This window comes from Oncorhynchus gorbuscha, linkage group LG05 (genome assembly GCF_021184085.1).
Source record: "Oncorhynchus gorbuscha isolate QuinsamMale2020 ecotype Even-year linkage group LG05, OgorEven_v1.0, whole genome shotgun sequence".
NCBI lineage: Eukaryota > Metazoa > Chordata > Actinopteri > Salmoniformes > Salmonidae > Oncorhynchus > Oncorhynchus gorbuscha.
The window spans coordinates 24028999-24055622 of NC_060177.1; the positions used below are offsets into that span (position 1 = coordinate 24028999).

Sequence of the window (26624 nt, forward strand, 5' to 3'; positions counted from 1 at the left end):
TCCCATGAAAGGGGGGAAGCAGAGAAATCCTGTTCATTTTCAAACTTCTGTGGTTATCTTACTCCGTTTGTAGCCCTCTGCATATATTCCACCCTCCACCCATAACATTTCTTCTGAGAAAATAAACATTTAGGGATGACATTTAAAATGTTAGGTGTTCCATAAAGATGTTAGGCTACCTCTTCAGTCTCTATGCTGATATAGGTTAATTGTGTGCATGCCTTTTATTTTCCTGCATAAGAAAACTCCTGATTATACCTCTACTGCCATTCATTCCAATTGGACTGGTTTGGATTTCTCCCTGACCAATATAGCTGCCATGTTCACACCTTTCTGGAACTTTGAGGGTTTATGACATAGCCCTTCTAGTCATTTAATAGGATCCCTGTGTGAACCACCATGTTGGTGTAAGAAAAGAATATGTGAAAGGTTCTATATTTAGCATCAGAGACTACATACTGTTGTCATGGAAACATCACAAACTTCAGCGTCCTAGTTTATGCTGTGGAAGAGTATATTAATCAGACCTTTTGAATAATTCAGTATAGGAAGAACTATACCCATGCCCAGAGAGACTGGCTGACTTCTCCACCCCTCCCTGCACAAAACACTTACATAACCCAGGTGTTCTGCTGCACTTGAAGTAAAAGAGGTAGTGCATTAATGCACGGACACACATTAAGGCTATAGCATATTCACACATGGCCCATACTACCTTGTATTAAACATTGTGTTACTGTGTGAGAGAGAAGGAAATAAATATGTGCCAGAAGCTGTTTCTATTGGCCCCTAGTGCAGATGGGTATGTGCGACGCTTGATGGCTCCAGAACACTGCAAGCAAATCCTGAAACGTCGTCGATGTTTATGGAGAACTTATTTTCAGCTCCCCTTCCTATTCCCGAGATATAACGGGAAATTTAGTCACAAACCGACGTGCTTTTTCCGTTTACCCCGAACGCCACACCCCTTACTAGGGGAGGGGTTTAAACCCCGAGGCGTCTCCAGGAGAAGAGGGGGAGGGGGAGGAGGAGGAGGAGATGGGAGAGAGTGACAGTGACAAAGTGAAAAAATTGTTGGGAGTCGGAGTAAGGATAGCAGGACAGCGCCCATGCTGAAATAGGATAGGCCTACCTTTTTTAATACCTTTTTATTTTCACATCGAAACATCGGACTCTCGTGCTCCGGTCGGAATAGCGGCAATTGAAACATCGGGTCCTATGGACATGTACGTAACAACAGCAATTTGTAAGAATAATTTCCCTTTAATTTTCTAATGGGTGGGGGTTGCATCCATATCGTAATTTACAGTTTACAGTGTTATTTTCGGCTTTCTCACACTCTTCCGCTATGTGGCAAAGTGACAGTGTGAGCCAGTGCTCATAAGTAGATGTTCTGGTAGGCTACTAAACGTTTTTAACTAGGCTTGGTTTAGTTCAAATTGAAAGTCATGTCATTTAAAAAAAAATCGTGACCGATAATACATCCTACTTTTATTTTTTGGTGACACAGAGGAGAAAACATCCACAAACACTGTCTCGAGTCAGTTTACTGGGTGGCAAACTTTGAGGCCGTGTTCCAACTCAGTGGAGCATCCTAAACGCTGCGTAAATGCGCTGTTTTGGAGTTGTTCGCCATTGCCTATGTCGTCCATGTATGTCTGTGTCTTTGACGATAATCCCGTAATCTCTAATCCAAAGTACTCCAAATGCTTTTTTTCACACCGCTGGGTGTCTGTCAATCTGTCAATGGGTTTCTCTACATCCCTCCACATGTTCCTTCCTTTATAATCTGTGTTAGTTTATTCATGCAGGGGACCAGTCCCCATCACCCCTACCCAGAATGTAACTTTTGCCACCATTGTCAAAACCGACAGCATGGCCCTGCTTGTGCAGTGCAGAATGGATTTGACAGAGCTCCACATACACAACAGTGCAAGGCCACTGTCTCACAGTGATGACCTCATGGTATCATTGAATTGATCTCTTCCCTGACTACATTATTACTATAATCTGTAATTCAAACCCTTTTTAGGGAGATCTTTCAAAAGAAGGCTAACCGTGTCCTGTAAATATTACAAAGTTACAGTGGAGTAAAAGACTTGCAGTAGGTTACAGCAGGATGGTCAAGAAATATTTAATGGTTTGCAGAAGGTCCATAGAGTATGGCTTCGTGTGTTTGTGTGTGTGAGAGAGTGGCCTGCTGCTCATGCGCTGGCCTGCTGAGTGTGTGGGAACAGCTCTATGGAAACTCAGCCTTGTGGGTTAATTCTTACAATCTGTCCTTTGTGTGCCAGTCGCCTCTGTAGAGGAGTAATAATAGCTAATGATCCAATCAGCTGCTCACTAACACTGGTGAAGAAAGGGATACACACACAGAAAAACATAAACATCACAAATGTAGATCTACTGCAGTCTACACCTGGATCAGGAGGTGGCACTGGAGGGGTTGAGTTTTGGGATTTGTGTGTTTGGAGGAAAATGTCTGGGATGAGAGGTGTATGTGTGTTTTGTGTATGTGTCTATGTTAGTGAATGTGTTGGCTGGTAAAAACAAAAGGAATCCATAAAATGTAATAGACTGCCTTCATTTATCAGATTTGTTACCCAAACCACACCTCTATCCAAAACTAAACCTGACCTTGACTAACCCAAGCTAATCCTCTCAGCGTCCGGCTTGGATTAAGGATTAAACTGGACGCTTGGAATTCAGCATGGTCTAAGGATTTCACAATCTTAGACCAGAAATCACTTGGACAGTTCCATGGTGATGGTTGAGGTTGGATGTGTGCATTATTTTATTGTCCATTAAATAGGCATCAAATTAAGATGATTTTAGTTTACCTGTCCATCTGTCCTTCTCTCCCTCTCTCTCTGCCTGCCACTTACTCTCTCACAGAAACACCCGACCATAAAGATGCAGGGTGGAGTAAGGGTAACTAACACTGTTTGGGATAGCAATTGGTAGTAAGTGGTTTGAGTGTTACGTGTAAAAGGTAGGCTACTGCTGAGTCGTCATGTCAGTTTCATCTACAGGCGTGTGGAGTTTAAGCCTCGCCTCAGCTCATTTATTGAACCATGGTATTAATTTAGGTTTGGCCTTCGCTAGTAAGATCAAGTTTAGCCTTTAATCCTTTTGTGTTATCATAGCTAAGACACTTACCCTGTGGGGTGGCTGTAATGCTTATTACACTCTGTTCTTGGAGAGGCTCTGTTCATGGTGACTGTACATGTGGCTGGTTTCTTGCTTGTTTAGACTGTTCTTGGATTCTCTTTTCCAGAGTACTTCAACCAGAACATTTTGTAGTGTGTGTGTGTGTGTGTGTTCGTGTGTAATGCGTATGATACAGTGGACACACATGCAATCTAACAAATTACTTGAATATATGAGCAGGAGGAAGAGTGGCAGTTTTACACTCTTTCACACACTCCTACTCATATGGGTACACTTGCGCACACAGATGGTTTTCTATTCCTGGCCCAAGCTCCTCTGTAGAATTTCCTGTGTAGAGTCAGCCATCAGACTTCCTGTATTCAGGATTGGGGGTGGGGGGGGGGGGTAATGGGGAACAGGAAAGGAGAGCGAGGAAGTGTTTGCTGGAGTCAGTGTTGGTTGTTGAGCTATGCACAATGCAGCCACATAATATTGGACACGACACAGCAGACAAGCTCTGAGGGAAGGAGGGGAAGTAAGTGGGTGGGAGCTAGGCTATGGCCTGTTAAATGGCTCTCCTTCCCCATACGCATTTTGTCTTATACAATATCAATTATCTAGTCCTTTCTCATCAACGGTCATGAGAACTTGTTCTCAACTAGCTTACCTGGTTAAATAAAGGTGAAATTAAAAAATGAAGGAAAGGATGCTTTTGAAAGTAAGCTATGGGTTGGAGTATGGTAGAGAGTAAGGGGAGAAAGAGAGCGTGTGTGTGCAACCTGTAATGTCTTCCCTCCTGTTCCTTTACATACAGGACGTGTCCTAGGATCTGTGGAAGCCTCCCCACCGTGCTACGTCATCCCAGCATGCAGTAGGGGCGGTCCACCTTAACTCCACAGGTAAGACACACATGTACACACATAGACACTCTCCACACCTGAATGCTGTAACACACTGACTGCTGGCATACAGACAAAAGCAAGTCCATCCTGCAGTGTCTGTGAACTGTGACTTTATCTTCCTCATTGAGCCAAATCTACTCATTGTGTCTGTGTGTCTGGCTGCCTGTGTGTGTACTAGTCACTTATCCTCTTCACCCCCTGTGGAGTACGAAGCCACAACGAGCAAACACCATTGCATGTGTGTGTGTGTTGTCTCTCTCTCTCTTAATCTTCAGTACTCCACTATGTCTATTACAAAGTATCTTTCTCTCTCTGTGTTAAGTTCACGGCGCCATCTAAAGAACCAGGATGTTTACAGGTTCTACCAAGAACCCAACCCCTAAAATACCTCAGCCTGAGCGGCTGGACGAGGTGTACTCTGCACTGAGGAGAGGCCTACAGTGAGCACACACACACACACAACTGGCCTGGCTGTTGTAACAGACAGGTCGACAGCGAGACAGGAAATGGTTCAAAGTGAAACAGGAAATGACATCACAATGCTGTGTTCTCAGGTCATTCCTGCAGGTCCACCAGCTGGAGCTGGACAGCCTGGGGCAGCAGATCAGAGAGAGCAAGAGAAATGGCCGTCTGGTGAGAACACACACCACCAATCACACCAGTACTACTAACCCATCATCATCACACTAGCCAATGCCACCCGCAACTTCTGACTTAGGGGACGTTTAATTTCTTAGGACAGTCTGTTCGAGTAATACTGTGTGCAAGGTGATGTTAACTGTTATATGCCTCCTTTCCTCTCTGCAGGGGTCTCTGTATGAGTTGGATAAGGTGGGTTTCAATCACACCAGGGGAGATGACTGTATTAATTCACAACTCTATTAATAAACTAATGAATATGTACATTTTGGGGTGATTTAATGACTGAATAACTTGTCTTTGATCTTTGTGCTTTATCAGCAAGTGAAGGCTATAGAGAGATTTATGCGTCGCTTAGAGTTCCACCTCAGCAAGGTATGACTTTGAGTGTGTGTGTGCATCTGCAGTGCAGTAAGATACCTGTTAGCCGTACATTTGTCATAGTGTTGTCATAATGTTGTAACTACAGAGTAGACTCTGTTTTGTTATAGTATAACCATCTCTAATACTTTTTGGTAGCAGATTAAGGAGCTTTACAGGTCTGCATCACCATAGTGTTTCTGCACAGCTGTAATGTTGCTGTAACATTCCAGGTAGAGGAGCTGTACGATGCTTACTGTATGCAGCGGCGGCTGAGGGATGGGGCCAGCAAGATGGTGGCAGCCTTTAACTCTGCCACAGGGAGCAAGGAGGCACGGGAGAGCCTGAATGAGGCCAACAGGGGCTACAGGGAGTACACTGAGGTAAGGGGCAGGGGCTTATGGGTACACTGGGGAGATGTGTTAGAGCACAAGGCTATTCGCTCTTTCAATAGCGCCTTTTAACGTTTAAAACAGCCGTTTACAGAAAGGAAAGTAAGGTAAAGTAAGTATTGAAATAAGTAACTTATCAGAAATAAGAGTTTGACTGCAATGTCATGTTGCTCTGACAACAAACGTCAGAATATTATTGATATGAATGACTCGTTCTCTCTCTCTCTCTCTCTCTCTCTCTCTCTCTCTCTCTCTCTCTCTCTCTCTCTCTCGTGTCTCTCTGCAGCACATGTGTTCCCTGGAGGGTGAACTGGAGAACCAGATGGGAGAGTTTCATATCAAGATGAAAGGTGAGTAATTTTCTCACCCTCCACTTACCCCCTCTTCTCCCACCAATTTGTTCTGGCCCTCAATCCCATCTGTTCTTACCACCTCCTCGCTCTCTTTCTCTCTCTCATTCTAGTGTTCTCCCTGTGAGCATATGTTATGTGCCGTAACTGTATGTCTCCTGTATTGCAGGTCTGGTTGGCTATGCACGGTTGTGTGCAGGAGACCAATATGAGGTGAGAATAACTAATGGACACACACTGACACATACACACATGCAGTATGCGCACACACGAGGCACTGATGGTACTCTTGACCCCCAGGTCCTGATGCGTTACGGGCGTCAGCGCTGGCGGATGAAAGGGCGTGTGGAGGTCAGCAGTAAACAAGTGTGGGACAGTGAGGACAATGTCTTCCTGCCTCTCATCACAGAGCTCCTGTCAATCAAGGTGAGAAAGCCCTTTGGATGGAGCATGATAGTGTTTATGATCAAATCAGTATTTACTGTAATTAACTCTGGATGAATGTGTTTGTGTTTATAATAACATATTGATATTATAAACATGTTTATAATAACTGTTATTACTGTATTGCCATGTTATTATCACATTATTCTACACAAACAGCAAAAATACCCAGAACTTAACAATAGTCCTAAAAAACATCACTTACCGCCACCATTCAACTAACTGGGGTTTATTGTCCGTTATGGTTGCCAAGGTGACTGAGCTGAAGAGCTTGGCCAATCACGTGGTGGTTGGCAGTGTGTCTTGTGAGACACTCGACCTGTTCTGTCCGCTGCCTCAGACGGTTGCCGTGGATATCAACGACTTGGGGACAGTAAAACTGAACCTAGAGGTCAACTGGAGGTCAGTCTCACCTCAATCATCCCTGTTTACCACATCCCCCTGTCTCACCTTCCTCCACCTCAACCCCTGTTCCACCTCCATCTATCTCCCCATTCTATTGGTGATAGCCAAACCAGGCCATTTGTGAAGAGAAAGAGTACTGTTTGTGTTAAGACTCATACGTTTGTCAGTAGTAATAAACACATGATACAGCTGTTTCTATGAAATACATATCTAATGTAATTATATTGCCCTCTTTCGCTCTCTCACACACTATCCTTCTCTCTCTCAGTCCGTTTGATAAAGATGACCAGACCTCGTCCTCCAGTACGGTTTCCAAGCGCTTTTTGTCCAATCAGAGCCCTCCAGACACACCTTCCATGCGCGAGCAGGTGTTTTATGTGAGTCATACCTTGGCCTCCCTGCCTCTCTCCCCAACTTTAACCTATGCTTAAGTCAGCAGTTCATAATTGTCTGGAAAACCTAAATATTGTATTGTTGTATTATTGTATTGATGTAATTATAATGTAATTATAACCATTGATTACTACTCGCTATTATTAGTTTGTTTTGTTTCAGGTAGCAGTGGTGTGTGTGTGATTGTAGTAGAGGTGTGTGAATCAGTGAGCTGTGTAGGAGAGGAGTGTGTGAGCGTACAAGATCGGGTTGTGGACTGTGTGAGTGTATTGGTGAGCCATGTAAATGTAGGAGAGAAGTGTGTGAGGATAGCAGTGAGTTGTGTGAAGAGTGGCGATCTGGTTGTGGAGTGAATGAGGGTACCAGTGATATGTGTGAGAACAGAAATGAGTATGAATGTAGCTGTGGTTTTCTTAGCTGTTTAATAGTGGTTGAGTAGTAGTCCAATTTCTCCCTCTTCCTCGCGCGCTGAAGAGCATTTCTCCTCGGAGCAGGGCCAGACTGGGCCAACGCTGGTCAACGTTGGAGGTGTTCCGTGACACCTTGGCAGACAGGCTCTCTCCACCCAGCCGTGTCCACTCACAGTTGGTGTGTGGCTGCATACAGTTGAAGAAGTGTGGTTGTCTGTAGTTGAAATATGGTGGTCTGGTTAGTGTGTGGTGGTTTGTAGTCAAGTCATGATTTTCAGTGTTCTGTACTTGGTAAATGTGAACTAGCCAGTGAGTGAGCCTTTGTCCATGTAGTCTGATCATTGCAATTTTCTGAAACGCAGTGCCATCTACGGAATTTGATTATTTTATCCTTCAGATATATTGAAAATCATGTTTGTATTTAAAGTGTATATTCAGTGTGCAGTTCTGGTATAATTGTTATGTCATTAATGGTGTTTTAGCCAAGATAAGTGTGTGACAGCAACACCGGGTCATCAAAATAGGAATTTAAATTCTCCTTTCCAGATGGAAATAAATATACTTTTGCTTTCCATATTTTGTCAGATGGACTTGGCTGTTATTAATATCTTTCTCTCTTCCTCTGCCTCCACCTCTTCCCTCTCTCATTTATCATTCTCTGTAGTCTCTATTGAGGAGACCAGGGGAGCTGGAGAATGGTACAGTCTGGTCAAACTCCTCTGAATCATCAGATGACTCTTCCAGCCCAGCCATGGGACACACACAAAGGATGATGGCCACTCACAGCCTGCAGACCACACCCACTATCCAGATCTCCTTCAACCCCCGCCAATCAAGCGTCTCTACCCCATCCCTCTCGTCCAATCATGAGGAAGGGGAGCCAGGCACCACCAAGGGATTTGGCAAAACAGACTCTGTGAAGTGTACACTGCTGAATGGCCATTTGAAGTGTTCTCGATCTCTCAGCCATATCAGTGAGAGAGCCATAGACTGTGCTTCGACTAACAGGTTGTCTGACCAATCGGTTGAATCCTCTGAAACGCCAGAACCCCTACCCCGCTTAGACCTTGAAGGCTCCTATGTGGCTTCTCACTGCTCTAACCAGGACATGCATGAAGCCTTGGACTTGCCTGAATCTGGGGGCCCAGAGTCATGCGTTTCAACCCCAGTGGATCAGGATGATGCTCCTCCGGCCTCAACACTGCCGGCTGAGAAGCCTAGGGCTGGAGTAGAGCCTCTTCCCACAGACCGTGTACTGGGAGAGGGACTGAGGGAGGAAAAGTCCTCCACGGAACACAATCACAGACTCCAATCTACCCAGCCACAAGAGCTAACACAACCAGAAGAGACAGTGACTGTGAGTGTATGTGACAGGTGTGTGGGTACACATGTAATTGTGTGATGTGTGTACTAAGTCTCTTTCCTCCATAGGGTCGATCTCGCAGTCGGTCCTCCAGCTTCACTCAGGAAGTTGAGACGGCCCTGGAGAGCTTTGATTTTCTCAACTGCTCTGACCTTGATGATGATGATGATGATGAAGAGGAGAAAGAACAAGAAGAAGATGTACAGGAGAGGGATGAGAAGGAAGACAAGACAAGGGACTCTGCTGATAGGTCAGCATTCTCTTCTCTTAAGTATCAGGCTCTAACTGAACTCATCCTGCCATCTAGTGTTTGGAAAGCGGAATGGTACGTGAATTTAGTTGAGTCTTGATGGTGGATTTAGTTTGTATAATACTGGGTGAAGTTGCATAGTGCTGTTTTCTAATGCTGTACTCCCATTTGGGCACTTCTTTGAATGTGCCCAAATCCTTCATATCCATTTCATAAGACAGAACTGTTTGCTCAATATTTTGTATTACACAGAGTGAGTCTGTGTGTGAGTGTGTATGTCAGATTGTGGTCTGTAATATTCTCCTTTTTGCTGTCCTCAGTAGTGATGAGTGTGAGGACGATGTTATAGAAATCATTGTCGAGGCCCCTGAAGGCTTCCGGAATGAGGACTGTCCTCCTCTAGATGCAGACTGCAGCTCTGAGGTAATGATAATGATCATGAGTGTATGCATGTATAAATAGTGCCTTAGATTTCAGTGTTCTAAACTGTAGACATGTTTGCTTGTAAAATTTACGTAGGAGGAGAGTAGCGAGCAGCTGCAAGCCTCCAGTGAGACAAGGGACGAGCAGGAGGAAGAAAAGGAGAATGTGGAAGACAAGAAGGAGGAGGAGCAGATTACAGAGAAGGACATCCCTGCCAGGCAGGAGCATGGTGAGAGGGGAGGGTCAAAACAGGGGAAACTGCTAACTTGAGAGTGATTTGAAGTGGGAGTGGTGTTGATCGAGATGTGTGTAATTTGTATATACAGTGCATTGTGAAAGTATTCAGACCCTTTCACTTTTTCCACATGTTGTTACGTTAGTCTTATTCTATTTTTGGGGGGTACAAATTTATTAAAAATAAACAACTTAAATATTATATAAATCAAATCAAATTTTATTTGTCACATACACATGGTTAGCAGATGTTAATGCGAGTGTAGCGAAATGCTTGTGCTTCTAGTTCCGACAATGCAGTAATAATCAACAAGTAATCTAACTAACAATTCCAAAACTACTGTCTTATACACAGTGTAAGGGGATAAAGAATATGTAGATAAGGATATATGAATGAGTGATGGTACAGGGCAGCATACAGTAGATGGTATCGAGTACAGTATATACATATGAGATGAGTATGTAGACAAAGTAAACAAAGTGGCATAGTTAAAGTGGCTAGTGATATATTTACATCATTTCCCATCAATTCCCATTATTAAAGTGGCTGGAGTTGGGTCAGTGTCAATGTCAGTGTGTTGGCAGCAGCCACTCAATGTTAGTGGTGGCTGTTTAACAGTCTGATGGCCTTGAGATAGAAGCTGTTTTTCAGTCTCTCGGTCCCAGCTTGGATGCACCTGTACTGACCTCGCCTTCTGGATGATAGCGGGGTGAACAGGCAGTGGCTCGGGTGGTTGATGTCCTTGATGATCTTTATGGCCTTCCTGTAACATCGGGTGGTGTAGGTGTCCTGGAGGGCAGGTAGTTTGCCCTCGGTGATGCGTTGTGCAGACCTCACTACCCTCTGGAGAGCCTTACGGTTGAGGGCGGAGTAGTTGCCGTACCAGGCGGTGATACAGCCCGAAAGGATGCTCTCGATTGTGCATCTGTAAGAAGATTGTGAGTGCTTTTGTTGACAAGCCGAATTTCTTCAGCCTCCTGAGGTTGAAGAGGTGCTGCTGCGCCTTCTTCACGACGCTGTCTGTGTGAGTGGACCAATTCAGTTTGTCTGTGATGTGTATGCCGAGGAACTTAAAACTTGCTACCCTCTCCACTACTGTTCCATCGATGTGGATAGGGGGGGTGTTCCCTCTGCTGTTTCCTGAAGTCCACAATCATCTCCTTAGTTTTGTTGACGTTGAGTGTGAGGTTATTTTCCTGACACCACACTCCGAAGGCCCTCACCTCCTCCCTGTAGGCCGTCTCGTCGTTGTTGGTAATCAAGCCTACCACTGTTGTGTCGTCCGCAAACTTGATGATTGAGTTGGAGGCGTGCGTGGCCACGCAGTTGTGGGTGAACAGGGAGTACAGGAGAGGGCTCAGAACGCACCCTTGTGGGGCCCCCGTGTTGAGGATCAGCGGGGAGGAGATGTTGTTGCCTACCCTCACCACCTGGGGGCGGCCCGTCAGGAAGTCCAGTACCCAGTTGCACAGGGCGGGGTCGAGACCCAGGGTCTCGAGCTTGATGACGAGCTTGGAGGGTACTATGGTGTTGAATGCCGAGCTGTAGTCGATGAACAGCATTCTCACATAGGTATTCCTCTTGTCCAGATTGGTTAGGGCAGTGTGCAGTGTGGTTGAGAATACATAAGTATTCAGACCCTTTACTCAGTACTTTGTTGAAGCACCTTTGGCAGCGATTACAGCCTCGGGTCTTCTTGGGTATGACGCTACAAGTTAAATAGAGGTTGCCTGGTTAAATGAAAATAAAACAAGCTTGGCACACCTATATTTGAGGAGTTTCTTCCATTCTTCTCTACAGATCCTCTCAAGCTCTATCAGGTTCGATGGGGAGCGTCGCTGTACAGCTATTTTCAGTTCTCTCCAGAGATGTCCAGGCTCTGGCTGGGCCACTCAAGGACATTCAGAGACTTGTTACGAAGCCACTATTGCGTTGTCTTGGCTGTGTGCATAGGGTCATTGTCCTGTTGGAAGGTGAACCTTCGCCCCAGTCTGAGGTCCGGAGCAGGTTTTCATCAAGGATCTCTCTCTGTACTTTGCTCTGTTCATCTTTCCCTTGATCTTGACTAGTCTCCCATTTGCTGCTGCTGAAAAACATCCCCGCAGCATGATGCTGCCACCATAGGGATGGTGCCAGGTTTCCTCCAGACTTGACGCTTGGCATTCAGGCCGAAGAGTCTAATCTTGTTTTCATCAGACCATAGAATCTTATTTCTCATGGTCAGTGTCCTTTAGGTGCCTTTTGGCAAACTCCAAGCGGGTTGTCATGTGCCTTTTACTGTAGAGTGGCTTACATCTGGCCACTCTTACCATAAGGCCTGATTGGTGGAGTGCTGCAGAGATGGTTGTCCTTCTGGAACTTTCTCCCATCTCCACAGAGGTACTCTGGAGCTCTGTCAAAGTAACCATCGGGTCCTTGGTCATCTCCCTGACCAAGGCCATTCCCCCCAATTGCACAGTTTGTCCAGGTCTAGAAAGAATCTTGGTTGTTCCAAACTTTTTCCATTTAAGAATGATGGAGGCCACTGTGTTCTTGGGGACCTTCAATGCAGCGGACAATTCCTTCGACCTCTTGGCTTGGGTTTTGCTGTAACATGCACTGTCAACTGTGGGACCTTATATAGACAGGTGTGTGCCTTTCCAAATCATGTCCAATCAATTGAATTTACCACAGGGGGATTCCAAGTTGTAAAAACATCAAGGATGATCAGTGGAAACAGGATGCACCTGAGCTTAATTTTGAGTCATGTCGCAAAGGGTCTGAATACTTATTAAAAGTTTAAAATAAACAGAATTAACTTATTTACATAAATTAGCAAAAAATTCTAAACCTGTTTTTGCTTTGTCATTATGGGGTATGGTGTAGATTGAGGGGAAAAAATATTTATCAATTTTAGATTATGACTAATGTAACAAAATGTGGAAAAAGTCAAGGCGTTGGAAAACTTTCTGAATGCACTGTATTGATTGTGGAGTTGTCATTGGTGAAGAGTAAGTTGAATTTATGTTTCATGCAGGTGATGAGGCATCCTGTGATGAGGAACCCCGCTCCACCCCCAGCATAATGGCCACCACTGTCCTTTAACATAATGGAGATGCCACTTCCTCAGACCATTATCGGATGCCATCCTAATCCCACCACTTTCCTAAGAGATCCTTACCATTTCACAGATCAAAGAGCTCCGCTCCCCTTCTAGATCAGACAAGCGATTTCTGCCATGTGGGTGGAGATTGCGCAAATGAACAGAAATGTATTTGCTTCCCTCTCTCCACTCGTGATTGAAAACATTTGACTATTGTTGTCCACTCATCCAAAGGCCACAGGTATGCACACAGTCACCTTACAGTGAAGGTAGACATCTGTAGTCTAATGGAGCCTCTTCAATCAGAAAGTGCCTCAAGTTAAAGGGGGATTGTCAGTTAACAAATACACAAAGAAAATGTACTTTTATTACGAACCAGAGAAGAATATGAATGAGTATAGAGTTTTGATACATTGTTTATTTTTAGGATGACTTACAGATTGCACACAATAAAATATACAATTCTTTACTGTTTCATATAAATAAATAATGTTGAGCAAATAAGTTGCCTGCTCTCAATTTTTTTTAAACTGTATTATAAAAAAGTATTTTGGTAAATCTACATTGGATGGTATTTGAGACTACTTTCAGACTACTTTATGAGACTACTTTTATGAGACTACTTTCTCATTGTTTAATAACAATTAAACAAAACCCCTCAAATGTTCTGGGCTGGCATCCACTACCCAAAAGCAGCACTTTTATGTCCATGACTTCCAGACTTCAACATCTTTCTAATCTGTACTGCCCTCTCCTGGGTCATGATGGAGAGGAGGCCATACAATTTTACACAATATTATTTTGACCTTTAATTAAATGATTGATCATTGGAAGGAGGTATATAGGATATACACTGACTGTGCTTTACTTGGACTAAAATATGTGTCGGTACAAATGTTTGGTGCCAGTACTGTATATTTCTAGGTGCAGGAGCTCCCCAATACTTTTGAGCAAATATTTTATAAGAGGATTAGGAGCTCAAGCAGTAGAACGTTGAGGGGCCGGTACAAGTCAAGCACTGATATGCACTATAATAGCCTGCTTCAATCCTTCCCAGCCGCACAATAACATTATGTAATAAAAGCTACATCTTGCACAAACTATTCTTACAAGCATGCATTTATGTTCTGGTTGCATGGTAGTCTTTAGTCTTGAAATATTTAGCTTTTAGGGTAAAATAGCCCTCTTAAGGTAATGCAAACTAAACTGTAGAAAAAAAATCATTTTTTTTGTAGTGTGGAAACAACTGTTCACCCAGAACCACGCCCCCGAACCCTTGAATTCAAAACTGGCGCCCAGACGTCACTGCCACCCAACTGCTGCCGTACCACCCTCCCACTTCTCCCGTCGGGCTTCTGTCTGCGCATGCACACTCGCCTGCTCCAGGCCACCATTTTGTCTAGAGACAACTCTGTCAACGCGTGTGAGGATTAATCGAGCTGGGACGTAAGGGCAAGCTTCCCTACCGTCGCCAGAGGAAGACCGAACAAGCACTGAGCGCTCAAGTAAATTTACCCGGAAAAGGAAGACCGAGGACCAGGTAAAACGGCACTTTCTCCGATGAAGGGGGGGCATTTTTGTAGGAGCTGTCGTCGGCCTCTAGGTGTCACGGTGGGGCTCGCGGTCCAGGCGACTGGCGGGGGGGTGTTTGTCTCCCTCTATCGTTATCGAAAATTTACTAAAAACATTTATAACCCAGAAGTTAGAGCTTCTGTTAAACGTATTAGTGTATTTGGACGGCTATTGGTTCGTATTAAGGCACGGATGGCTTTATAAATGCTTTAATGTTTAGGGTCTTGTTTAGGCCAGGCGTCCATCTTCTCGTGCCCTTTGTTTCCTCTTTTGAGAAGAGAACCTGCGTCTCCGGGTTCTAGAACGAAAGCTCAACATTTCGAGTTGAAACTTTATATCAATTTCAATGTAACATCCTTAATGTTTCCTGTCACTCATGGTGCTACGATTTGAAAAAATGAAAATGAATATCTTCTGTAGTCTCAGATTTACTACATAGCCCCTGATCTGGGTAGTTGTTTTAGTCTATGTTCTAGAACCATCCGATGGTTCTAATATCAACACTAATTGTATAATACTTTCTATGGATTCGTTATTTTACTGCTTCTCAAAATGGGGCTCTAGTTAAGTTGGCTCGGTAACTAGGTAACGTTTCACAAAGGTTCCCGAGAGTAAACACGGAAGGAGGGAATGTAGAGTAATCTCTTATGTAGCCCAAATAAATCTGCGAGCACGGAGAGTAGATTTCTTCCAAATCAGAAACTAGATTAGGGGTTGGTTTCCTATCATCGGCACCACGTCCCATCCCTCTAGCCCGGTCCGCCTACAGCCGCCTTTCGATTTAAAACTTGTCATGAGAGAGGGAGCCCGAGCTCCCTCTAACCTGCACACTAATGTTACAAAAACATCCGCTCTTCCCTGGGCAAGACACGAGGGTGATTAGGGTAGTTTCCTTTTACCAGTGAGTTTTATACCCCCCCACCACCAAAACAAAATATCTGCTTATTTTGTATTTTGGCAGTGTTCTTTTTTTTATTGGGACTTTGTCAAATGTTTGGTAGATCAGAGAAGTAGGATTAAAATTAAAATAATCAGCTGATGTTCGGTGATTAGGCCTGACTTGCAGTTGGTGTTCTAATTCATCCCAAAGGTGTTTGATGGGGTTGAGGTCAGGACTATGTCCAGGCCAGTCAAGTTCTTCCATGCCAATCTCGACAAACCATTTCTGTATCGCAGAAACATGAAAGGGCCTTCCCCAAACTGTTGCCACAAAGTTGGAAGCACAGATTTGTCTTCTGCCAATGTGTGTCTATGGCTGTGTGCTAAATTGTATACACTTGTATGTAACGTGTGTGGCTGAAATGGCAGAATCCACTCATTTGAAGTGGGGTCCACATACTTTTGTGTATATATATATATATATATATATATATGTATATATATATATATGTATATATATATGTATATGTGTATATATATGTATATATATATATGTATATGTATATATATATGTATATGTATATATATGTGTATATGTATATGTATATATATATGTATCATGTGTCAAAGTTATTTTTATGGTCTTATTAACAGGTCGTTTTCTATGGAGGGTGAAGTCATTTCCATTGAGACCGCTCAGGTTGAGGGTCTCCAGGACAGTGGGGAGGGATCCGAGCTGCTCCAGACTGTAGAGGCTGCCCTAATGGAAGGGGGTGTGGCACCCCAAGTGGTGACAGGGAATGTTGAAATGATGGTGATGGACACCCTGGACTCAACCCTTGACCCTGCCCTGCTACAGATGAAGACTGAGGTCCTCGAAGGGGGTGGCACAGTGACGGTCACCGGGGGAGATGAGGGACAGATCATCACCCTGCAGGTTAGTGTGATTTGTGAGTTTACGCTGAGAAAGATATCCTTTGTAAGCCAAACTTGTAGGCATAAATTATTCAGAGAATTGACTGACCCTGACTGTGTCTTGACTTTAGGTGGTGAACATGGAGGGGAACATGGAGCAGACAAGTGCAGCACTGGGGCTTGGACAGCTGCAGCTGGTGCAGGTTCCTGTCACTACAGCCACCGTGGAAGAACTCCAGGCCAGCTTTGTTGACGCCTCTGCAGGCAATACTGAGGCAGAGCCAGTGATCTGCCACACCCTCCCTCTGCCTGAGGGCTTCCAGGTCGGACGCTACTCAACTACAAACACACACTTTGGCCTGAAGGCTCAGGTGAGATGCACTGTCTATAATACAACTCTAATCCCTTCCTGGCAAATTGTTTTTGTCTGGTGAAGGTGGTGAAGGTGGGGGCGAATGGAGAGGTGGAGACAGTTGAGCAAGAAGAACTGCAGGCAGCCCAGGATGAGCTCCAGGTGACCCATGGGGAGGAGGAGGAGGAGGAGGAAGCTGAGCCCCAAGTAGAGGACCAGACCTGGTCCAAAGACCCAGATTACCAGCCAACTGCTGGCATCCGCAAGGGGAAGAAGGGCAAGAAGAGCCGCCTGCGTTACGGGGAGGGGGAACGGGACATGGATGTGTCTGTATACGACTTTGAGGAGGAGCAGCAGGAGGGGATGCTTTCTGAGGTCAACGCTGAGAAGGTTGTGGGCAACATGAAGCCGCCCAAACCCACCAAGATAAAAAAGAAAGGTCAGAGTTGTGTGAAAGGTCAAGTTTTGTGTGTATGTGGGGGTATGGCAACCCCTCTCTTTTGGGGTGTGAGGAGGAGATCTATGTGTGTTAAAGGGAGAATCGGCGATGATGCAGAAAGTAGAACGCATAGTGGGTCAATTTCCGCAACAACTATGAACGTTGAAGAGCAAGGCTCAACTTCTGTGCTGTTTTGGTCCCGTGGCTACCACGCTCTTAACAGCGTGAAGCGACTCTGTGCCGATACTGTGTGACAGTGAGCGCGATGTCTTGCATTTCGCTCATCTCAATATCTGTGGCGCTGCTCGTGGCGACGTCATTTCGCTGAGTCTACCTTTTTAATGTGTTTAATAACCTCTTGTCTCTCTCAGGTGTGAAGAAGACGTTCCAGTGTGAGCTGTGTAGCTACACCTGCCCCCGGCGCTCTAACCTGGACCGCCACATGAAGAGCCACACAGATGAGAGGCCACACAAATGCCACCTGTGTGGGAGGGCCTTCAGAACAGTCACACTGCTGAGGAACCACCTCAACACACACACAGGTATCTACTGCCTTTCATGTTCAGTCGCAGGCTGTTAAAAAAAATAATATTTACCCTTAATGAATTGATAGGGTGCGTGTTAATTATGTTTACTATTGCCCCTTACCATTCCTTTTTAGGCACTCGTCCTCATAAATGCCAAGATTGTGACATGGCATTTGTGACCAGTGGAGAGCTAGTGCGTCATCGTCGCTACAAACACACATTCGAGAAACCCTTCAAGTGCTCCATGTGTGACTACGCTAGTGTGGAGGTAAGTACATTTGCAATGTCTAACTGACATTTTTCTGGAATGTTGTTTAAATGTTTCTTTCTCTTTGCCCCAGGTGAGTAAGCTGAAGAGACACATCCGCTCCCATACAGGCGAGAGGCCCTTCCAGTGCAGTCTGTGCAGCTACGCCAGCCGAGACACTTACAAACTGAAGAGACACATGAGGACACACTCGGGTAACACATACCCCAATCTTTCAGCCTTACACCCAAGTATTCCTGATTTTAGTTCTGTTGATCGATGCTACACTACTTGACCAAAAATATATGGACACCTGCTCGTCGAACATGTCATTCCAGAATCATGGGCGTTAATATGGAGTTTGTCCCCCCTTTGCTGCTATATCAGCCTCCACTCCTCTGGGAAGGCTTTCCACAAGCGCATTAGTGAGGTCAGGCACTGATGTTGGGGCTTTGTCATGCTGAAACGGGAAAGGGCCTTCCCCAAACTGTTGACACAAAGTTGGAAGCACAGAATTGTCTAGAATGTCATTGTATGCTGTAGGGTTAAGATTTCCCTTCACTGGAACTAAGGGCCTTAGCCTGAAAAATGAAAAACAGCCCCAGACCATTATTCCTCCTCCACCAAACTTTATAATTGGCACTATGCATTGGGGCAGGTAGTGTTTTCCTAGCATCCGCCAAACCCATATTCACCCATCGGACTGCCAGGTGGTAAAGCGTGATTCATCACCCCAGAGAACGCTTTCCACTGCTCCAGAGTCAATTGGCAGCAAGCTTTACACCACTCCAGCCGACGCTTGGAATTGCGCATGGTGATCTTAGGCTTGTGTGCTTTTGATCGACCATGGAAACCCATTTCACGAAGCTCCCGACGAACAGTTCTTGTGCTGACGTTGCCCCCGGTCTGGAACTCGCTAGGGAATGTTGCACCTGAGGACAGGTGATTTTTATATGCTTCCGCACTCGGCGGTCCCGTTCTGTGAGCTTGTGTGGCCTACCACTTCTCAGCTGAGCCATTGTTGCTCCTAGATGTTTCCAATTCACAATAACAGTACTTACAGTTGACTTGGGCAGCTCTAGCAGGACAAACATTTGACGAACACACTTGTTGGAATGGTGGCTCCCGAGTGGCACAGCGGTCTAAGGCACTGCAGTCCCTGGTTCGAATCCAGGCTGCATAACATCCGGCTGAGATTGGGAGTCCCATAGGGTGGCTCAGCGTTGGCCGGGGTAGGCCGTCATTGTAAATAAAAGAAAAATAGTTCTTAGCTGACTTGCCGAATTAAATAAATAAAATGACATGCCACGTTAAAAGTCACTGAGCTCTTCAGTAAGGCCATTCTACTGCAAATGTTGGTCTATGGAGATTGAGCACGCAGCCAATCTTATACACTTGTCAGCAATGAGGGTGGCTTAAATAGCTGAATCCACTAATTTGAAGTTGTGTGTGTGTGTGTGTGTGTGTGTAGATGTATATCTCTGTCTCGCATACAACCTATTAAAGTGTCTCTCTCTGGCAGGTGAGAAGCCATATGAGTGCTACATCTGCCATGCTCGTTTCACGCAGAGCGGCACCATGAAGATGCACATCCTGCAGAAGCACACAGAGAATGTGGCCAAATTCCACTGCCCCCACTGTGACACAGTCATCGCTCGCAAGAGCGACCTGGGTAAGTGACTCGCTTGTGCACAGTCATATCTCTTCTGCTGAAATACTGTCTTGTAACCTGGATCAGTCTGTGTTCCTTACATTTGGATTGTCCCCTCTCTCACTCTCAGGTGTGCACTTGCGGAAGCAGCATTCGTTCATGGAGATGGGCAGGAAGTGCCGTTACTGTGACGCTGTGTTCCACGAGCGTTACGCACTCATCCAGCACCAGAAATCCCACAAGAACGAGAAGCGCTTCAAGTGCGACCAGTGTGACTATTGCTGCAGACAGGTACGTGAAAGAGACTTTCTCTGCTTGTTTCCTCTCAATCTTCCCTGATTTGAAATGGTGGATGTCCACCAGATATTTGCCATCATCAATCTGAGATGAGGAGAAGAGGCCACTTTAGATTATTGAGATGCATCCCATGGATATGTTTGGAATCAGCTGGAGACTGTTCTAGGCCTCGGTGTGTTCACTGACTGTCCTATATTTAACCTCTTACCCCTAGGAGCGTCACATGATCATGCACAGACGCACACACACGGGGGAGAAGCCGTACGCCTGCAACCAATGTGAAAAAACTTTCCGGCAGAAGCAGCTGCTGGACATGCACTTCAAACGTTACCATGACCCCAACTTCATCCCCACTGCCTTCGTCTGCAGCAAGTGTGCCAAGACCTTCACTCGCAGGGTAAGGGGACAATACACATCCACACAGAAAACTAAAGGATTTCTTCGCATCCAAACCCATATCCTCCTGAGCAGAATACAGGACACACACAAAAACACACCCTCCCACCAGGTAGGGGAGGTTTGAAGCCTAGTTGCTCCATCGTGTGTTGTGGTCTTAGTTCCTTCAGAAAGTATTCATACTGCTCAACTTATTCCACATTTTGTTTTACAGCCTGAATTAAACCGGTTTTTCTCTCACCCATCTGCACACACTATCCATAATCACAAAGTGAAAACTTGTTTATTGAAATTTTCCCAAATTTATTATAAATGAAATATCTAATTTCCATAAGTATTTACTCCCACGGGTCAATACTTTGTAGAAGCACCTTTTGCAGCAATTACAGCTTTGAGGCGTCTTGGGTCTGTCTATCACCTGGATTTGGAGTGTTCTGCCATTTCTTCCAGATTTTCTCAAGCTCTGTTAGAGCCACTGAACACGGCAATTGGCAGTTTTTTTTATGTTGCTCATTAAAAATGGGATTTCAGTCTTTCCTGACCAAAATCCGCATTTGGTTTATGATTGTACCCCCATTAGTCACTGAATAAATCTAAGAGAACTCAAATCTGTAAATAATTTTTATGTTTTTGCCAAGGATGTCTTAGTTGTACAATTTTGTTTCTAACTAACTTGTGAATCCAACCACGGGGTCAGATTTGATTTCAAAAATGCTTTACGACAAAAGCATACCTTGCAATTATTTGAGAACATAGCCCAGCAGACAAATCATTACAAACAGTAAACAGCCAAGTAGAAGCGTTACACAAGTCAGAAATAGAGATATAACTAATCACTTTCCTTTGATGATGGTTGCACTCAGAAGACATTCAATAAATGTTCCTTTTGTTCTATAAAGTCTCTATATCCGAAAACCTCAGTTTTGTTTGCGTTTTCTTCAGTTATCCACAGGCTCAAACGCAGTCACAACAGGCAGACAAAAATCCAAATTGTATCCATAAAGTTCATAGAAACATGTCAAACAATGTTTATATTCAATCCTCATGTTGTTTTTAGCCTAAATAATAGATAATATTTCAACCGGACAATAACGTTGTCAATATAAAAGGTAAACAAGAAATTCACTCTCACGCATATGAAAAGGCTCTGACACAGCAGGGTCCATTCATTCAGACTGCTCTTACTCCCTAATTATTCAGAATACAAGCCTGAAACCATTTCTAAAGACTGTTGACATCTAGTGGAAGGCATAGGAACTGCAATTTGAGACCTAAGTCAATGGATACTGTAATGGTATTGAATAGAAAACTACAACAAACAAAAATATCCTACTTCCTGAATGGATTTTTCTCAGGTTTCGCCTGCCAAATCAATTCTGTTATACTCACAGACAATATTTGAACAGTTTTGGAAACTTTAATGTTTTCATCCAAATATACCAATTATTTGCATATCCTTTTAAAAAAAATGTTTAACCTTTATTTAACCAGGCAAGTCAGTTAAGAACACATTCTTATTTTCAATGACGGCCTGGGAACAGTGGGTTAACTGCCTGTTCTGGGGCAGAACGACAGATTTGACCTTGTCAGCTCGGGGGTTTGAACTCGCAACCTTCCGGTTACTAGTCCAATGCTCTAACCACTAGGCTACGCTGCCGCATCCTATCTTCTGGGCCTGAGTTGAAGGCAGTTTTAGTTTGGGCACGTTTTTCATCCAAAATTCCAAATGCTGCCCCCTACCCTAGAGAAGTTAAGCCAGATGGGGAACGGCGGTGAACAGCCATCTTCAAGTCTTTCCACCGATTTTCAATGGGATTTGTGTCTGGGCTTTCGCTGGGCTACTCAAGGACTCTTACATTCTGTTCTGAAGCCATTCCAGTCTTCCTTTGGCTGTATGCTTGGTGATTTTTCGGTTGGAACGTAAATCTTCACTCCAATCTAAAGTCATTGGCTATAAAGCAGGATCTCATCAATGATTTACCTGTATTTGCCTCCATAGTGCTTTGCATTCAGGCCAAGGAGTTAACCTCTAGCGTCGAGCAATCCTGTATCTGGGAGCGTAATCATAGCCTCAAGCTCATTACCATAACGCAACGTTTCCTATTCATGAAAATCGCAAATTAAATAAATACATTCAAACACAAGCTTAGCCTTTTGTTAACAACACTGTCATCTCAGATTTTCAAAATATGCTTTTCAACCAAAACTACACAAGCATTTGTGTAAGAGTATTGATAGCCTAGCATAGCATTAAGCCTACCATTCAGCAGGCAACATTTTCACAAAAACAAGAAAAGCATTCAAATAAAATCATTTACCTTTGAAGAACTTTGGATGTTTTCAATGACGAGACTCTTAGTTAGATAGCAAATGTTTATTTTTTCCCCAAAATATTATTTGTGTAGATGAAATAGCTCAGTTTTGTTCATCACGTTTGGCTAAGAAAAAGACCGGAAAATGCAGTCACTTACAACACCAAACTTTTTTCCAAATTAGCTCCATAATATCGACAGAAACATGGCAAACGTTGTTTAGAATCAATCCTCAAGGTGTTTTTCACATATCTATTCGATAATCTATCGGTGGTGGCAGTTGGCTTCTCATCAGAAGCAAACGGAAAAATAATGCAGCTGGAGATTACGCAATAATTGCGACTTGCGACGGAGGACACCAAGCGACCACCTGGTAGATGTAGTCTCTTATGGTCAATCTTCCAATGATATGCCTACAAATACGTCACAATGCTGCAGACACCTTGGGGAAAACGTGGAAACCGTAAGCTTACTCCAAGCTCCTTGACAGCCATATAAGGAGTCATTGGCATGAGGCGGTTTCAAAAAAGGCGGCACTTCCTGATTGGATTTTTATCTGTTTTTTTTTCTATAACATCAGTTCTGTGGCACTCACAGACAATATCTTTGCAGTTTTAGAAACGTCAGTGTTTTCTTTCCAAAGCTGTCAATTATATGCATAGTCGAGCATCTTTTCGTGACAAAATATCTTGTTTAAAACGGGAATGTTTTTCATCCAAAAATTAAAATAGCGCCCCCTATATCCAAGAAGTTAAATTTTTTTCATCAGAACACAATCTTTGCCGTATGATCTGTCGTTCACGTGCCTTTTTGCAACTCCAGGCGTGCTGGTGCCTTTTTTCTCAGTAGTGGCTTCCGTCTGCCCAGTCTCCCATAAAGCCCAGATTGGGGAAGTGCTGTGGATACTGTTGTCCTGCTGGCAGGTTCTCCCATCTCAGCCATGGAACTCTGTAGTTCTGTCATTGGGTGCTTGGTCACCCCCCTGACCAAGGTCCTTCTTGCACGGTTGCTCAATTTGGTTGGAAGGCCAGCTCTAAGCAGAGTCTGGGTGCTTCCATATTTTAACAATTTCCCGATGATGGAGACCACTGTGCTCTTTGAAACTTTGAACACTCCAGTAATTGTTTTATACCCTTCCCCAGATGTCTCATCACCATTCTGATTGTTCCTTGGACTTCATGGTATAGTTTCTGCTCTGACATGCACTGTTAACTGTGGGACCATATATATACACAGGTGTTTCTAAATCATGCCCAAACAATTGAATTATTCACAGGTGGACTCCATTCACATTGTAGTGACATCTCAAGTATTATCAAAGGAAATTGGATGTATATGAGCTCAATTTGGAGTGTCGTGGCAAAGGGGTGTGAATACTTGTGTAAATGAGATTTCTGTATTTATCTTCAATAAATGTGCAAACATTTCTAAACATGTTTTCACTTTGTCATTATGGAGTATTGTGTGTAGATGGGTGAGCGAGAATATATTTTATCCATTTTGAATTTAGGCTGTAACACAACAAAATGTGGAATAAGTCAAGGGATATGAATACCTGTTTACATTTTTTTTTCCCCAATTATTATTTTTAAACCAGTTGCACATACGAACAACGACTACATCTCGTCTGCCCAGACCCACATGCTCACACCGCATCCCTAGTACCAGCATTATTGTTTGCCACATGGCCTTAAATTGTACCAATTTGTCTTTCTAGGTCACCCACGCTATTTCAATAAATCATTAGATTTTTTTCCCCCGTTATGTTAATTTACATGTTTTTAGTATAATTGTTCTCAAGATGAGTGATTAAAAGTCTCTGGGCTGGATGATTATCTCACTATTTTCTGAAGGCACTGTATATTACTGTTTGCTCCTCAGAACACCATGCTGCGTCACGCAGAGAACTGTAATGGAGAGAACACCGGCGACGAGAACGGGACCCCGCCCAAGAAAGGCCGCCGCGGCAGAAAGAGGAAGATGCGTTCCAGACGGGATGACGATGATGATGACACCGGTACGACCAAGTCACAGTTAATGTTATTGTTCTTACACATGCAACAATATCATGTAATGTTATTTAGTGTACATCTTAAGAGTACAGTGCTAAAATCAGGTCGTTCTTGTTCTTCTCTTCCACAGAGCCTGAGCTGGATGACATTGAGGAAGAGGAGGAGGAGGAGCTGCTAGCTGAGATTGAGGTCGAACAGGCACCACCGGTTGTCCCTGTCCCTGCCCCTGTTGGCCCGCCAGCCAAGAGGAAACGTGGAAGACCTCCAAAGGCTAAACCTGCCCCAAGTGAGTCACACTCTGGAACTCTGTTGGAATAATTAAAAAAATACCACCCTCCCAACTTAATTTGTTGAAGGAATCACTTTTCATGCAGACATGCAATCGAGTGAATAATTTGGCCTTCACATATTTAATCAGGTGCAGATCACTGATCAGTACCCAAAGGGACTCAAAACAGCTGAACAGATTGTAAAAGTGGTTTTCTTCTTCCCTCAGCGGCGGCAATCATCCGTGTGGAGGATGAGACCACAGGCGAGGTGGATGACATAATCGTGAAGAAAGAGATGAAGGCAGAGCAGGCGAGCCAGGAGGAAGAAGCTGTTGAGGATGAGGTGCCAGCAGTAGAGGTGGAGCATGCTGAAGGAGAGCCTGTCAATCAGGTAGAAGAGTCATTCCAGGGGGAGGAGGTGGTGCAGGAAGTGGCACTGTCTGTCACAGAGGCTCCGCCCAACGGTGACCTCACTCCTGAGATGATTCTCAGTATGATGGACCGGTGATGAAGACGAAGCCTCTGTCTACATCTAACAATACAAATTGTCCCCTATCTGTACACTCACATGCACCCCATTTGTACCCACTCTCAAACACACATACCTGCCCTCGCATACACCGTACACGTATACCACACATGCACACCCCAGTTATAACCTTAGATCTCTCTCTGATGTTGATGATAATGCCTGGGACATGTCTAAAGATACCTTTAGCCCATTCTATTTTTTTAAGAGCTTATTTACCTCTCTTGCGATCTCTATCTACATCCTACTGCGAAACCCCTGACACCCTCATGTTGAATTATGTTTGTATACAGAATCTAGATAACATTGTGCAGAGTGTTGTCACTGGAAAAGATGTAAGGAGAGGGGGTGTGGTTTAGCTCATGATGATGTATTATGTCATAAATCATGTTCTCATTCTGCTGTCAATTATGTTCTATAGGCCCTCAGAATGCCTTCTCTGTAGCATATTTTGGCCCACATTTGATCTCTTCATGTTGGCCCTCTTCTCGTGCTCTGTTGTCTGTCTAAAAAGTATCATGTGCTTTCACCCATGGAATTAGCTGTTAGGGGTTCAAAGGTTAGGGGGTGGGATGACCTGAAATATTCTGCTTTTACAAACTGTTAAACTGTATTCAAATTAAACACAATACCTTGCTCTTGTTAAAGCTTTTAGAATGTATTAGTTTTTTGGTTTGATGCTCTCTTTTTTTTGTACCATCAAAATGAAATGCTAGGGGACTTGAATGGCAATGATATGATTGGAGGGGTGGGAGAATGCTTGACTGTACAGCTAATAATAATACAAATTAAAAAAAGATCAACCTACTGTGTTGTCATGAGTCAATTTGCTTCAGTTTCAGCCTTGATTAGGCTAATTTAGTATGGCATGTAATACTGAAATATAGACACTATAGGATGTTCGATCATGTTCAGACTACAGCATAATCTGCCCTATTTATCTGCTACATGGTTCTGACAGAATGCGTATACCACAAGTCTCTTTAGAAACCTGTTTGGAGTAGTAGGTGAACTAGACTATTTTGGTTGTTCCTGTTGAATTTCTTTCAGAGGATCTGCCCTCTGATATTGAGTGCTTTATTAAAACACAATTTTAGTCCCCTACCTGGTTTTCCCTTGCTTGATATTTGAATCACTTCATGGAGATTTACACACACCAGAAACCCATTGCCAGATCACCAGTCACCCCCTGAATTTTCTATATCCCATCCACGTAAAATTAATTATTAATTTGTCATTTCAGCACATTGTTCCCTTCCTGCATTTTGGTCAGTTCCATGAAGAACCTTAATTTCTATTATAAATGAATATATACTAGACTACCTTGTGCACCTGCACTGCTCTCCCTCTAGCACAAGCTCTAAATTTCTCCATTCTCTCTCCGTCTTCTCATTCTTTCTGTCTTTCTGAGGGAGGGGGCGAGGAAGGC

General features: G+C 44.0%; 2 protein-coding genes across 6 annotated transcripts; both read left to right on the top strand.

Annotated features, from left to right (window-relative positions):
* Positions 1-1054: 1054 nt before the first annotated feature.
* LOC124035700 (rho family-interacting cell polarization regulator 1-like) lies at positions 1055-13304 on the top strand. 5 transcript variants are annotated; one of them, XM_046349291.1, is made up of 17 exons: positions 1055-1246; positions 3965-4049; positions 4375-4492; positions 4607-4685; positions 4860-4883; positions 5013-5066; positions 5285-5434; positions 5730-5793; positions 5963-6006; positions 6094-6219; positions 6491-6639; positions 6911-7019; positions 8110-8802; positions 8877-9133; positions 9379-9481; positions 9578-9710; positions 12733-13304. In XM_046349291.1, exons 3-17 carry the CDS (start codon positions 4401-4403, stop codon positions 12798-12800), a joined length of 2145 nt encoding a protein of 714 aa, XP_046205247.1. In that variant the 5' UTR covers positions 1055-1246; positions 3965-4049; positions 4375-4400; the 3' UTR covers positions 12801-13304. The 5 variants fall into 5 exon arrangements, with proteins under 5 accessions (XP_046205247.1, XP_046205249.1, XP_046205248.1 ...); XM_046349293.1 differs by having other exon boundaries at positions 9382-9481; XM_046349292.1 differs by having other exon boundaries at positions 1055-1226.
* An 809-nt stretch (positions 13305-14113) lies between these two features.
* Positions 14114-26299, top strand: LOC124035699 (transcriptional repressor CTCF-like). Its single transcript, XM_046349290.1, has 13 exons — positions 14114-14338; positions 15904-16186; positions 16296-16487; positions 16601-16955; positions 17327-17497; positions 17617-17750; positions 17824-17944; positions 19252-19401; positions 19511-19671; positions 19892-20074; positions 24267-24402; positions 24528-24683; positions 24894-26299. The coding sequence occupies exons 2-13, from the start codon at positions 15914-15916 to the stop codon at positions 25172-25174; spliced, it is 2313 nt and encodes a 770-aa protein (XP_046205246.1). The 5' UTR covers positions 14114-14338; positions 15904-15913; the 3' UTR covers positions 25175-26299.
* Positions 26300-26624: the final 325 nt, after the last annotated feature.

What these genes read in the sequence shown, in the direction of transcription:
- LOC124035700 (XM_046349291.1), top strand. Translation starts at nt 4,401, where the DNA reads ATGTTTACAGGTTCTACCAAGAACCCAACCCCTAAAATACCTCAGCCT. An exon ending in AACCAGAAGAGACAGTGACT is followed by an intron (nt 8,803 to 8,876) that starts GTGAGTGTATGT and finishes TTTCCTCCATAG; the next exon opens with GGTCGATCTCGCAGTCGGTC. An exon ending in ATGCAGACTGCAGCTCTGAG is followed by an intron (nt 9,482 to 9,577) that starts GTAATGATAATG and finishes AAATTTACGTAG; the next exon opens with GAGGAGAGTAGCGAGCAGCT.
- LOC124035699 (XM_046349290.1), top strand. Translation starts at nt 15,914, where the DNA reads ATGGAGGGTGAAGTCATTTCCATTGAGACCGCTCAGGTTGAGGGTCTC. An exon ending in CTCTGCCTGAGGGCTTCCAG is followed by an intron (nt 16,488 to 16,600) that starts GTCGGACGCTAC and finishes TGTCTGGTGAAG; the next exon opens with GTGGTGAAGGTGGGGGCGAA. An exon ending in CACCAAGATAAAAAAGAAAG is followed by an intron (nt 16,956 to 17,326) that starts GTCAGAGTTGTG and finishes TGTCTCTCTCAG; the next exon opens with GTGTGAAGAAGACGTTCCAG.